Source organism: Grammomys surdaster, unplaced genomic scaffold (genome assembly GCF_004785775.1).
Source record: "Grammomys surdaster isolate TR1022 unplaced genomic scaffold, NIH_TR_1.0 126048, whole genome shotgun sequence".
Classification (NCBI taxonomy): domain Eukaryota; kingdom Metazoa; phylum Chordata; class Mammalia; order Rodentia; family Muridae; genus Grammomys; species Grammomys surdaster.
Window position 1 is genome coordinate 2,149,875 of NW_021620860.1, and position 13,734 is coordinate 2,163,608.

Consider the following 13,734-nt stretch of genomic DNA (forward strand, 5'->3'; position numbering starts at 1 on the left):
AAACCGGTTTGTCATCTGGGCCACTTGGGGTGGGGTCTTCTCTCCTGGGCTCGGTCTGCCAGTCATTCTGCCAGGTGGCCTGCAGGGAAGAGATGCAGGCACTGGGTGGCATTTTCTTGGCCATCTGAACTGCCAAGAGTAAATAAAACAGGCAGAAAACTCAGCCCACCTGCCCCTCTTGAAAGGAAGCTTCCGAGAGAAGGAACTGATCACAGAACCCGAGGGAAAAAAGCAGGGAGAAGCCTGAGTACCAAAGGTCGTCGTGTGTCTGGGTCCGAGCTGGAGATGGACAGATCTGCATCATCACCAGGTAGGCCCAGTAAGGTGAGCCGGGGGCAGGGGGCGCTCCAGCTGGCGCTCTACACTGCCTTGGAGGTGGCAAAGGTGTCGCCAGAAGAGGCTTGAGAAGACAGAGTCTGTGGCAGCCTACTTTGGGGTCCACTTCAGAAGGGATCAGTGTCTCCTCAATCTCATGCAGTAACTGCTCACGCCTGCGGTAGGGGCTGGAAACCGAAGTAGGGGCTAGGAGGACGTACAGCAGGGGGCGCCTGGGAGCCGGGTCCCTGGTCCAGAGGTAGCTGAGGAAGGGGGAGGGGCAGAGGTGAGGGGGCGCGACCACAGAAGGGTACATGGGGTCTCGACTCTCAGGGCATAGAACGACTGTGTCGCTCTGAGGTCACCTTGGCTGGAGTGATCCCCAATTCTCTCGTCCCCTCCCCAGACTCAAGCCCTGCTTCAACGCACCCGGAGTGCTTTTTTGTCCCAAAGCGTTGAGGGTGCTTGGAGACGCAAAGAGTCACCTCCCCAGGTGCCTCTTTCGAGGCCACCCAGGGGTCAACGCATTTGTCTCTACCGCAGAAGGAGGACCGCTTAGGGTGGGGGAAGCAGGTGAAATAGGGGGGGAGCGTGAGCGCGCCCCGCACCCTAGTCCGGGCCGCGCGCTGCGGGATCCGGGTGTGCTGCGGGAGGGCGCGAGGAGGCGCAGTGCCCCTTCCCTTCCCCCCGCTCCCCGCCACCCCCGGCGGCCCTTTGTACCATCCGGCCACACGCGCGTGCCCGCGTCGCGCGCGCTCCCGCCCGCAGTGACACACCCGCGCCGGCCGCACGGGCGCACTCGCGCGCACACACACAGAGACACACACACTCGCTCTCGCACACTCGGTGACACGCCCGCGCGCGCGCGCACCCACACGCCCGGCCGCCGGCGCCCTCCCAAGCTGGTCCACCCCGGCGGGGCCCGCGCCCCCGGCCCGCCCGCCTGGCACCGCGCCCCGGGGCTGGGGCCGAGCGAGGAGCCCGCGAGGCGGCGAGAGGGCGAGCGCCAGGCAGGCCGGCCCGGGGCCCCCGCCCCCCGCGCCCCCGCCCGATGGGGAACGCTCCGTCCCAAGGCATGTCCCTGTCTCTCTCCTCCCTAATGTGCCTCCATGCTTAAGTGGAAGGTATTTCTGTTTTCTTTGTGTGTTTTCCCCTCGGCCGGGGGCGGGGGCGGCGGCCGGGCCCGGGAGGCGGCGGCCGGCCGGGCGAGGGATGCTCCGGGCGCAGGTGTTGCGGGGGGAAGGGGACCGCTGCGCGCCAGGCTGGGGAGGACCAGGGAGAGAGAGCGCAGGGAGCCGAGAGGGTCTGGAGCCGGCGAAGCTGGGGACCCGGCGGGAAGGGCCTCGCGGTGCCCGGGGGGAGGGGACCTGGGGTTACAATGTAAGGGGGAGGGGAGGGTGAAGGGGGCTGGCGAAGAGAGTCGGGGGGAGGGGAGGGGTCCATGCGAGGTGAAGCCAGGGATGTCGAAGGAGGAAGGGACAAGGGATAAAGGCAAGAGAATCACATCCCCGCCTCAGCTCTCAGAATGGGGTGCAGGCACTGGGCTGGTAGTGCTGGACCCTTCGCGCCAGTCCCTCAGGGAAGCAGGGGACAGAGAGCGCTCTGGGTTTGGCTGTGTTGCCAGGATACAAAGCTGCATTCTACACCCCACCCCCTGCACCTCGAGGCCCTAGCCCTGGAGACCTCCTAGCCTCCACAGGACTTGCAGAAACTGGGGACCTACTCCCCGCTCGCCGGGCGGGTAGGGAGGGCCCTGGAGAGGGAGGGACCGAGGGAGGGGCTTCTGGATCTTAAACCCTCCCCTTGCAGAGGCAAGGGGTAAAGGAGGGCGCCCCCAGCTGGGTAGGGCGTCTGGGGTGATGTGGAGGTGGGGACTGCAGGGGGCTGGGAAAGTAGAGAGGCGGGGCTGGGGAGGGGACTCGTCGTGGCTCCCCCTCCCCTCCCACGCACCCCCCTGCTACGTCAGAAGCTCCCGGGCCAGCTCCGAGTCCTGTCGGTGGGGGCAGCAGGATGCTGGTGGCAGTAGAGGGGGCCGGCCGGGTGCCTCCGCAGCTCAGCTGGCAGGGCCCTGTGGGGCGTGTGTGGCTGCTGGTGTGCGCCCCCAGCCCCACGCCTCCCCATGCAGCCCTGGCAGTGCCTCCGGCGCTTTGCCCTGGCCTGGTGGGAGAGGACCGCCGAGGGTCGCGCCCGTTCTCCCAGGGAGGAGGTTGGACCGAGGGACCCTGGGGGCCGAGGGGAGCCAGGTGAGCTGGATCAGCTGTGATCAAGGATTGCTGAACTACCTTTTCCAGCACCTCTCAAATGTTGCCAGATCTGGGGGCTCTGCAGACCCCAGCTTTGGGAGAAGTGGGGTCCCCAGTTGGGGCTTTCCCGTTGCAGCCTCTCAGAAGGTGTTTGGGATAAAGGTGGGAAGTGGAGAAACTGTGCAGACATCAGTAGTAGGGAGGAATCCGGCTGTTCCTTTGGGTGGGGTTCGTGCCCTTTGGGTTGGGGTGATAAGATACCTTCCTCTACTCTGGTCATCTTTGCTCTGAGTGACCTTGAGCCAGTTGCTTGGCTAACTCTGTGCCTCAGTTTCTCATTCCCTTCCCTGTCTCTGTGGCTGGACTTAAAAATGATGATGTCTCTGATGGAGCTAGTCACTGTGGAGACGAGAGACTGTCATCTCTGGTGGCAGCTGGGATGGATGGTGGTTTCTAGCATGGCTGGTGTGTGTTTGTAACTGGGGGCCACTATGGCATATGGGTTTGGGGTTCGGTTGATGGTGGCCGGTGTGGCGTCACTCTGGATAAACAATCAGGGTGGGATGTGTCCAGGAGGGCTCTTGGTAGACAGAGAGTTGGAATAGTGATTTAGCTTGATACAGAATCCAGGGTGAGTGAGGGCTCTGGACGTAAGGGGAGGGGGCTCCCCCACCCACCCCAAGGCTGCCTGGTACCCAGGCACCATTGACTGCAAGTGCAAAAGCTTTGCCCTGGCTTCCTGCCACTCTGCCTTGGGGACAAGAGGGTCTTTGTTCAACGCTGCCCCCAAGTCCTGCGTTTTTTCCTTTCCTGGGACGTTACTTCTCAGCAACCTATGACCCTTGGACAGAGGTTCAGGTGGGTCTAGAAGAAACAAATGTAGCCTCATACTGGGGACAGGGAGAGCTGCCTCACTAGGTGAAGGGTTCCTGGACCAAGCCCTCAGCGACATGCCCCCATTTCAGCCTCTCACTTGCCCCCTTGCTTATCTTCCCACCTAGCAGAGGAGGTGGGGGGCTCCCTGGCCTTACTTATACAGCCTCTAAGGATGAACGGTGATTTACCAGGATGCACGGCCCCTCTGAGAGTCCTCCCCCCCCCCCCCCTGTCCAGGGACCCACCCAAGAAAAGGGTTTAATTAGAACCATTGATTCCTTTTTGGCTGCGGGCATCGATCTCGATGGTGTGGTCAGGGCAGTGGCTGGGGGCAGGGATGGCACAGCTGCTGTCTGCCGAGTGCTAACCTTGGCATTCTCTGCCAAAACCCCAGCCCTGGAACTGCTGAGCAGGGGTAGGGCTGGGCTCTCTGGAGCTCCCCACCTCCACTCCAGATCAACTCAGCTGAGGGCTGAAACAGTTAGGAACCGTGTTCAGGTTAAAGGAAGGGTGGTCACATAAAATGACCTCTTTTGGTGAGCTGGGGGCACAGCAAGAAGCGGTGGTGGTTGAGAGTGTCCATCCTATTTACAGGAAGTCTGGAGGAATGGAGTGGCCTGTGAGTGTCCAGGCAGGTCAGGGACCAGGGGAAAATCGAGGACTGGCTATAAAAGTATCTCTTTCGAGGAATTCTGAACACTTATCTCTAAGCCCTGGCAAGGAGATTGTTTTCTTCCTTCATTTATGTCTGTCCAGGCCTAGATAGGGACAGGGCCTGCCTAGACGCCCGGCTGGCCCAGGTCTGGCCTGGCTCTCTGACCCCGTGGCCCCTGCCTAGACGGAAGGTACTGAGTGCTAGTCTTCTGGCATCTGTGGCTCAGGTCCCTGGAGTTGGGGGCCCTAGCTTGCGCCTGTGGTGGGTGGGCCTGAGCAGGTGCAGTTTCAATGAGGCACTCAGGGGCTCTTTGAAGACTCCTTCCCTGGCTTCCCAGGGCCCGTTTGAGCAAAGATAATAAAAATCTGGCCGTCAGCGGTTTGAGGGCTGCGCTCGCTTCCCCTTCTTTCATTCCCAGCTCTGAAAAGATGAGATGAAGGCTTTGGATTTGGCTGGAAAGCAGCTCCTGCCCCAAGGGAGAGAGGCGGGCGGGAGGGAGGGCCAGCTTCTTGGCAGCCAGGGATGGGCAGAGGGGTAGAGGCATGGTCCCCAACCCCTGCTAACAACACAGCACCCTCAGTGTTAGGACTCCATACCCAATACCCAGGTGATAGAGTGGTCCTTCAGGCCCCTGGGACCCCAGAGCATCCTTCTCTGCCCTGCTGTTCCACAAAGTTCCTTCTAGTCACCTCAGGCTCTCTGTCTGTCCTCTCCGCCAGTCTTCCACTTTACTCTCCCCCCCCCTCCCTCCACTGCCAGTGTCCCCCACTCCTCTTGCTCTTTCTGGCCGGCCCCTCCCCTCTGTCTGTCTTCTCTGCCCTAGCAGCAATCCTGCTTTCTAGGGCTGAGTGGAAGGTTGCTGCTGAGGGGAGCAGCCACTGAACAGCCTTAGCCGCAGCCGCAGCAGGGATGGGCCAGCTGACTATTATGGGCTGTCAGGTGCCATCACTGTCAGAGTGCAGGCTGAAGGGGCTGCTGTGCATTTAAGAGCACACTCAAGGATGCATGGTGTGTGTGTGTGTGTGTGTGTGTGTATGTTGTCAAGCTCCTCCCATGCCACCTCAGACACCTCACCTTGACTTTGGGCTCTCCAGACCCCTGTCACACACACACTTCAGTTACCTTCTGGCTTTCGCCTTCCCAACAGATTTTTTTTTTCTTTCTCTTTCCTTTCTCTTTCTTTCCCCAGCCCTTCTGGTCCTTGATCCCTAACGGTAGTCTGTCATGCAGCTGTCTCTCATCCCAGCAGACTACCTCCAGGCTCCAGAGAGGCAAGAGGGATCCAGGAAGCTGCTGGGCTCCGTGCCAAGCCCTGGCCACTCTCCCCTGGTTAACCCTCCAGATGACCATTAGAAACAATACTGAGCCTGGAGGCCATCCTGTCTCAGGCCTGGATGTCTGTGTGACCTTGAGCAAGTCCCTTTCCTAGTCTCCTTTCTCACCTGAAACGAGGGGGCGGGGCTGGATGATCTCCAAGGTCTCTTCTGACATTCCTTCGGTGTTGTGTCTCTCTTGTGGGTGATTTGCATATGCTTTGCATATATTAATAGCGCCTGCTTGCCGAGGGAAGGACACCACCCACATGGGACCCAGAGATCCGCCCATCTTTTCAGTTCCCCTCACCCATTGGCCCAATTCCCAAGGCTCCAGCGTCTTAGAGGGTGGGAGCTAAGCACCAGAGAAGGTTGGGTCTGGCCCCTGCCTCTCCAGTGCCCCTTTGCTGAGTAGGCTTTGAGGGGTGGGATCCTGCAGGACCGGGCATCAGGGTATGAGTGCTCTAGAGCACATGGTAGGTGCCCGGTTTGGTGTATCCGGCTGCCCAGGCTTCAGTTCAGGCTCACTGCACACAGAGGCCTGTTGTGTCCCCGCCTTCTTACTCCTGATCAGGCCCCTGGACTTTGGGAATGAAGGCAGGAACTTGAGCCTCAGACACGGAGGCCAGGAGGGAAGAGGGAAAGAGGTTGTTTTCCCTGTCTAGCCTTAAATCTTCTGTACGTGTGTGTGTGTGTGTGTGTGAGTGCGTGTGCATGTGCATGTATGTGTGTGCATGCATGTGTGCTTGTATGTGCATGCATGTGTTCGTGTGTGTGCATGTATGTGTGTGTTTGGGCACGTGGTGTGTGTGTGAGTGTGTGTGTGTGTAGAACCCCAGAGGTCCAGGTCTACCCTACGGATCTTATGGCGTTTCTTCAGGTCCTGCCTCCTTGCCACCTGCACGGACACTATACCTAGCACAGGGCAGAGCCCGGGACCCCAGCCTTTAGTCCTTCTATGGCTCCTTTCAAATCCGAGTCCCCTGTAATCTGGGGCAAGACTGGGATAAAGGCTGATGGCCTAGAGGAGGCAGTATGAGACCACTGAGTCACGACAGTAACTTCCAGAGGATGTGACTGAAATGAACTCCTAGGCTAAGGACTGGAGGGGTGGTGGGGGTGGCGGAATGCAGTGAGTGGGGCCAGGGTTAGCCGTAGCTTTAGGGACACGCTGTCCAATAGGTGGGACAATAGATGAAAACCTACAGCACAGTGCCTGACTTGTGATAAGCAGACGGAGAATCTAGGGAAGGGGAGAGCCTGGCAGCCTAAGGCTGGGCTTTGAAGAGGACGAGGTTTGGCAATTCCTAGAAGAGCTCCTTCCCTATGTTCAGGCTGCTACATCTGCCCCTCTTCCCCCGTGTGCAAACCGGGCGTAGGGCCAGCTTCCAGGACACCCTGCCCTGGTCTTCTTCGGTGCTGGCATGGGCAAGCGGTAGGGTGTGGAGGCTGGAAGTCTGCTCTGCTCCCCTCTCCCCGGCTCTGCATAGGACAGCTTGGGCGGAAACAAACCCACGCTGCAGCAGCGGGAATGGAGGTCAGATAGAAACACTTTCCAGTGTGTGAGGGGCCTGGCGGTGTGGGAGTGAAAGCTGGTATAACAACTAGGGAACTAACTGGTCAGCATGGCACCACCCACCCCCAAGGAGCCAACTCTTGTGGGTGACTGAGGGGTCCTGCATTGTGGAACAAAGGAAGCAAGGAGGAGTCTTTTGTTCCCTAGGACAAAGATAAAATGCATGTTTTAAGAACTTAGACTGGTGTCTCTTCTGTTGCTGTGTGACCTTGGCAACTTTGTTGCCCTCTCTGTTCTTCAGTGTCCTTGATATAAGTAAAGGAGTTGGAAATAGAGGGTCTTAAGCTCCCTGTCAGTTGTCTAAAGTTCCCCCCACCTCCTTTCCCTTGAGATATGAAATGCCTTGTCACATGAAGGGTAGGAGGAATGTTTTCCAGCTTCAGCTGAGCCAGGAGAAATGGCGGAAGGCCAAACATTTGATCACACGCACATGCACACACTAGCTGCTCACAGAGAGCAGCTCCTCATTCCCTGACTGAGTTTACCTCGCCGGTATCTGTCCTCCCGCCTGGGAGATGGAGAAGGGCGCTGGAAGCCTCTGCTGGCTGTGCACTCCATTCAACCATGATCCATCCCGTGTCTTCCTTCATGCTGAGGGTCCAGCAGGTGGTGGGGCTTCAGCCACTGCTCACAGGTTTCCAGAGAACAGCGGCCAGCAGGCTGGGCTGCCTGCAAGACCCGGGGTGAAGTGTCCCGAGCCAGGAGAGAAGTTGTGTTCCTTGGGTGTCACTGCTGAGGACCCCAGAACAAGAGCTCAACAAGCTCTAAGTCCGCAGTGAGGCCCCAGTTTGAGGTCTTTGTGCACAGCTTGGGCTGTGTGTGTGACATCCTTATCCTGTGTCCCCCGACTTCAGTCCCCTGATGACTGCTGAGGGGTGGGTATCACTGCAGCGCCCAGATAACAGCTAGGAAAGTGTCCAGGGTTCATAACAGCGCTCGCAGGCATAGACCCTCACTACTAACCCCAGACCTGGTTCTCCATAGCCTAGGACTCTTGATGTGTCAAACAGGAAGGGGACTTTGAGGGGCTCTCCTCTACTGCTGCTAGTTCTAGAGGGCCAGGAAAGGGGCTCCTAGAGAGTTAAAATCACCAACAGCGGAAGCTCAGGAAACCTTGAAAGCTGTCCTGAACTGATTGCTCATCCAATCTGTTCACTCTATAAAGACAGCCCAAGAAGACTAGAAAAAAAAAAACTTTACTGGAACATCTAATGGACTGAGGTTAGACTTCAGGGAGGACTTCCCAAAAATCGAGCAAGGGGAGGCTGGATGGGAAGTGGTCCTGGCTGCAGCCCAGCTCTAGAGTTGAGTGGTCCCAGTAGGGACACCCACTAGGGACGTCGCTTCACTTCCTTGAAGTATTTATGGTAGCTGTCTTGCAGAGGGGACACCCAGATTCAGTGAGGGAATTCAGGCAGAGTTGGAAAAGATTCTACAAGAAACCTTGAAGCTTCTGGGATCCAGGGATTCTTCACTCATCCCAGAGGGCTGGACGCTGGGGAGGGTAGTGTGAAGGGATTGGAGAGGTGGTTCAAGCAGGATTAGAATTCCAGCATCAGGACCAGGGCTCAGAAGTTCAAGGTCATGCTGGTCCATTCACAAACAAAAGGAGTGGGAAGCTGCTTCGGCCTCAGTCAATCTGTCCGTCTGTTCAGCGTCCCCATCCAGGGCGCCCTGGGGTGCTGTCTTCCTGATTCATACTTGCTCTCTTTCTCAGTAGTCTGCCCACATCTGGGCACAGCAGCTGTTTCTCCCCAGGGTGCCTCTTCCTTGGGTAATCGGTGGGAAAATTGGAACCATGAGATTGGCAGCGCTTGCTTGCAGCGAGGATGTGCTCGGGCTCTCAAGTGAGGGCCAAGCCCACATTGCAGGCAGGAAAGGGCTTTGCAACTCATACCCTGCGGCAGAGAAAGTGTGGTTATCTGTACAAGGCGAAGGATAGACTAAGCAAGAACTTCCGTGTAGGGCGAGAGAGGTGTGTATGGGGGAAGCGGTGGAGACCTTGCCGAGGCTCGCAAAAGGGCCTCGGGCAGGTATAGGGAAGTGGCTTTTCCCTACTGAAAGGCCAATCGAGGCTTGACTGAATCTCTGTTGGAAGCCGCCCGACCTTGCTGGCTGGGGTGGGGGTGGGGCTGACAGACCGAAGGGAGGTCTTTGGAGATGGGTGGTCCTCAGTGATGCTGGTCCTCTGACCTTGACCCAATTCCTGCCCCAAATAGGAGACCCGGGTAGGGCCCTATGCATGCTGCATTTGGCCTCTGAAATGGGGACCCTAGCCAAGCGTCTACTCCCCATGCTCAGAAAGAGAACCAGGGCTGTCTGTCTGTCCAGGGTCCCCAACTCTGGGGTCCCCATGTTTTCCGTGTTGGTGCTGTCTGTCCTTCTGTCTGTCCCTAAGTGATGTCTTTGTCCTCTTACCCCCTGCCCTTCCTCTAATCCCGGGTCTTTACCCTGCGAGGAGCCCCGCACACCCTGATGACCTCAGAAGGGACAGCTCCCGAGGCCCTGGCTTGCTGCTTCCCACCCCCTGGCCCAGCCCTCTTGCCCCTAGTTCGTTCAGCTCATTCATTGGTTTCCTCCTTTCCTGTCCCTCACCCAGGGCTCCAGCGAGCGGCGGGAGGGAAGCCGGCAGGACTCTGCTCCCTCTGTTTAAAGTCTCCAGGTTAGTAAGCCAGGAGGGAGCCCGCCACGGCCGCCTAGTCAGTGCCCTCCCCTGCCTACAACGGATCACAACAAGCCACCGGGAGGGCTGTCCCTGGGGGGGCCAGGCATAGGTCAGGGGGAGGGGATGGCAGATCCCCGTGCTGGGGAGGGCTCCTTACCTGGCAAATATGTGTCTGTGTGCACGCGTGCATGTGAGTGTGCGTGTGCGAGCACGCAGGCATGTACGTAGGTGTGTGTCCGTGTGGGCTGGGTGTGGGATAGAGGCCGGCCACCTCCACCAAGGGATGAGGCCCCAGGGGCTCTGCTGTGGGTTGGGGTATGGGGTGGGAGCTGGGTCAGGTGACCTCAGGGCTTGTTTTTCAGTTGCCCTATCCCTCAGTGTCCACTTCACCCTGGAGAGCCGCCGAGCCTGCACAGGCTCCCAGGGGCTTGAGAGGAAGGGTCAGCAGGGCCACACCATGCCACCCTGCCTAGCCAGTGTTGTCTCTGGGAGTGGTGGCTGGTGGGTGGGTCACACAACATCCTAAGGCAGGTGCCACATAATGTAGCAGCAATCTAGCCTCCAGAGGTGGCTTCTGTCCCAGACCTCACCAAGGTATATACAGTATCCACTGACGCATTAGTGACTTGCCTTGGTAATTCTGGAAACTCCTTCCTACTGTCCTATCCGTCCCTGTAGAGTGTCCTGAGACCCATACTGTCACCCTGGGGATCAAGCAAACTCTGACTCAGACTCCAATTCCCTGGCCCTGGAGGCCTTTAGGAACTAGACTAGGACAGCTCTCTGCCCTCTTCTGTGCCCAGGGCTAGCAGCTCAGAGCACTGAAGGTCAGAGTGGCCTGAATTCAAATTCCCATTTAATCCACTGTAGCTGTGTAGCCTCGGACAAACCTTCTCGGATTTCCTTCTCTGAGCCTCTTTGTTCGGGGAGAATTCGCATGTGGCAGGCAGTGAAGAGGGTCGGGCGCTGACCACTGGGGCTCTGGCCTGAGCAGGGTGCTTTGAAAGTGGCTTCTCTTTCAGCTTCCTTCCTGGGTCTGGGCTGGTTGTGCCCAGGTGCTGTGTGGTGTTGCTCACCTTTGCAGGGGTGAGGGACGGCAGAGTCAGTCTTGGCAGTGACTTTGTGTCCTCTGCCCCCCTTGGTCCCCAATCCAGGCGGGCAATGGGGGGAGGCAGCCCTCCTCACTGCTGCGGCTGCCGCCGTCTTGATGGCTTTTTAATAACTTTGCTCTGAGACAATCTGTGGAGAGCTCGTTTGTCTGCCTCTTAATTAAAATTACCGTTTTCCTAAAAGAGCAGCCATGTTCCTGCCCTCCCCCCACCTCAGCTCCTATCTGAGAAGGTGGGGAGGAGCTGGCACTCCGGAGCTCGCTGGTCCTCCCTGGACCCTCTCTGGTGGTGAGGGCCAGCTCTAGCCCTGACAGATCTCAGGGGACTGAGGCAGAGGCTGAGCCTGTAGGAGGAAGCCTGCTCTAGCAGAGGGACCAATGGTTCTTGTTCACCAACCTGGGCTGGAATGCTCCCAGTGACGGGGAGCTCACTACCTCTTTGAGACTTAATTTCTGCATTCACAGAAAGGTGTGTGAGCCCTGTCATGTTTCGCTCTGAGTGGAAGATGTGAATGGGTTTTAGAATGGACAATGGCATTGTTAAAATGCTATGGAGTGGGAGCCAGGGCAGCCGGGGTGGGCTCGGTCCCTCCAACTGGCCCTGGAGCTCTGAGGACACGGAATGGAATGTGGGAACAGTTAACCACAGCGTGGCTGGTACTGTGACATTGCTAGCTTCCGGTAGTTTGGGGCACGGTTTGAGAGGTGTGAAGACTTACTGCCTCTGCTACGATAATGCCATGGTTCTCTTCCTCCTCTGCTGGCCCCAGAGTGCCACTGAAGATGCTGCCTTTGGTGGGGGACAGGGCAGATATGACAGGAGATCATGTGAGGTGCCCATCAGGCAGATGGCCCCAGGCTGCAACCCTGTCTCTTTTCCCTAGTGCCCAAGGCTTTGAAGGAGAGAGGTTCAGCTACCTGACCCCAGCCATTTCCTGCACTGTGCCCTCCTCCCAAAGCCTGCCTTGGGTCTAGCCTCAGAGTCTCTCCTGTTGTCTGAGCTGTAAGAGGCCTTTCTGCAAGGGCGTTCCCTGGTAGTCCTGGATCTTGAGAACCAACATCTGCATTCCTCTGCTGTGTGTCCCCACTGTGTCCTGGTGGAGAGATAACCAGTTCCTCAGGGCCTGGTCTTCTGCTCTATAGACTGGTTCTTCTGTGACTCCACTTCTGGGACTGTGTCTGGTGTCTATATGGTCATGTAGTCAGTCAACAGTCAGCACAGGCCTGTTGTATGCCAAGCAGTGTGGAGGTGCCAGGGTATATAAAACAGTTCAGTGAGACAAATGTAGACTTCTTTTGTGACCTCTTCTCTTGGTCAGGATGCCTGAGTAGCAGGGACACCAGGATAGCAGTGACCACCCCGGTACTGATCACTGTGGGGAAAGGGCCCTTCTCCAGAACCTCCCCCTCCCCCACTGCCTCTGTCCCATCCCAGCCACCCGAGATGGCAGAGTGGTGACAGGTGCCGAGCTACAGAGATGACAGTGCTGCTCATTCCCCCATAATTACCGTCTGATGAGACGCCAGAATTAGCCACCTCGTGAGCACGGGCATCAGATGCAGGCACAGTGTGGGGAATGGCTGGGGGCAGGGAGCTGAACCTCTCTCCATCGGAGCCCTGGGGCCCTGGGCAGCAGGGCAGGCACAGCACCTAGAGAGGGAAACTGGTCAGAAGGAGGAGGCAGTGCTGTGTGGTTAATGTGCCCAGAGGTCCAGTGGTTTGTGGTTTCGCAGTCCTCAAAGTGACGTGTCCTGGAAATGGCTGGCATCCGGACAGGGCTGCTGGGGCCCTGGGCCTCTAACTAGAGGCCTACAGGTAGATGCTAAGTACGAGCTGTATGTACCTTGGTTCTACTGTGCTGGGCTGTGCGGAGCAGTTGAGAGCCAGGGCCAGGCCCTGAGGTAGATGGATGGCCTGGAAGGAATGTGCGGGGAGCGTGTGGGGCACCTGAGCCCCAAGATGAGGTTATGTGGGTGGCAGGGAGGTGACACATTGATCACCAAGCTGGGCTGCTCCTGTCCTGGGCAGCCTCGTGGGGCGAGCGTTTTTTGTGGCAGGGCAGAAGGAGGTCATCTGATACATTCATTCCTCTGACCCTGTCTGGATCACTGGAGTTCTGAAGGACACCAGCTAGGAAAGGGTAGGGAACACCAGGGGGATTGCTCTGTCAAGGCCAGTGCAGTTGGGAACTGGAAGCTAGACCATAGAGGGAGGACCTGTCCCATCAAGGAACATATTGGTATAGCAGCCTCCTTCATCCCTGAAAGGAGAGGTGCCCTGTGAGTCCCGCCTTTCCTCTCAGCTCACTCAAGATGAAGGAGTCCATTTAATGATGGATGTCCTTGGTATAGTGAAGTCTCCATTCTTGGAAGCATCCAAGTCCCAGTTCCTGGGGCTACTGACCAGGGAAGACTTGTAATTCTGTCACAGTTTGGGGCTTGGGGGAGGGGTTTGTTCTGAGCCTACCAGGTTGAGAAGAGGAACATTAGAGACTCTTCCAGGACTGGGAGACCCCTTCCAGCCTGGGATCTGGGCTCCTCAGCTGCTCCGCTGGCTGCTGCCTCCTCATCCTTCCATCCCTTGTTCCATTGGGGAGACTAGGCCTCCGGGGGGAGGCCAGGGAGCAGCAGGACCGAGAGCTGGACAGATGGGGACTTGAGGTTCAGCAGTGGAGGATGCTGGGAAAGGAGGGTGAGAATCTTGCTCCTGAGAGTAGGTGTCTTCACACATCCTTGCCCACTCTGGCCAAAGTCACCCTTCCTGGGCTTCAGTTTCCTGACCTGTACAATACAGAAAAGCAGCCTCTCAGGGGTGCAGTGAAGGCTGAGTGAGTCATAGCTGCCAGTGCCCTTTGAAGTGTCATGCCTGAGGCTACTCAGGGACAGGCCATGGTTCAGGATGCCATCCCTGCTTTCCAGGCAGTCCACTGGCTGGTTTCAACTTCTCTTTCTTCCCCCTCCCTCCCTCCCTCCCTCCCTCCCT

General features: G+C 57.9%; 1 protein-coding gene across 1 annotated transcript in view; it reads left to right on the plus strand.

Moving 5' to 3' along the window:
• The first annotated feature begins 214 nt into the window (after positions 1 to 214).
• The window catches only part of Srcin1 (SRC kinase signaling inhibitor 1), a 64,693-nt gene continuing 51,173 nt past the window's right edge, over positions 215 to 13,734 (plus strand). The window contains exon 1 of the mRNA XM_028755140.1: positions 215 to 310. Coding sequence (XP_028610973.1) covers positions 286 to 310 — 25 coding nt within the window. The 5' untranslated portion in view covers positions 215 to 285. The remainder of the gene's footprint in view (positions 311 to 13,734) is intronic.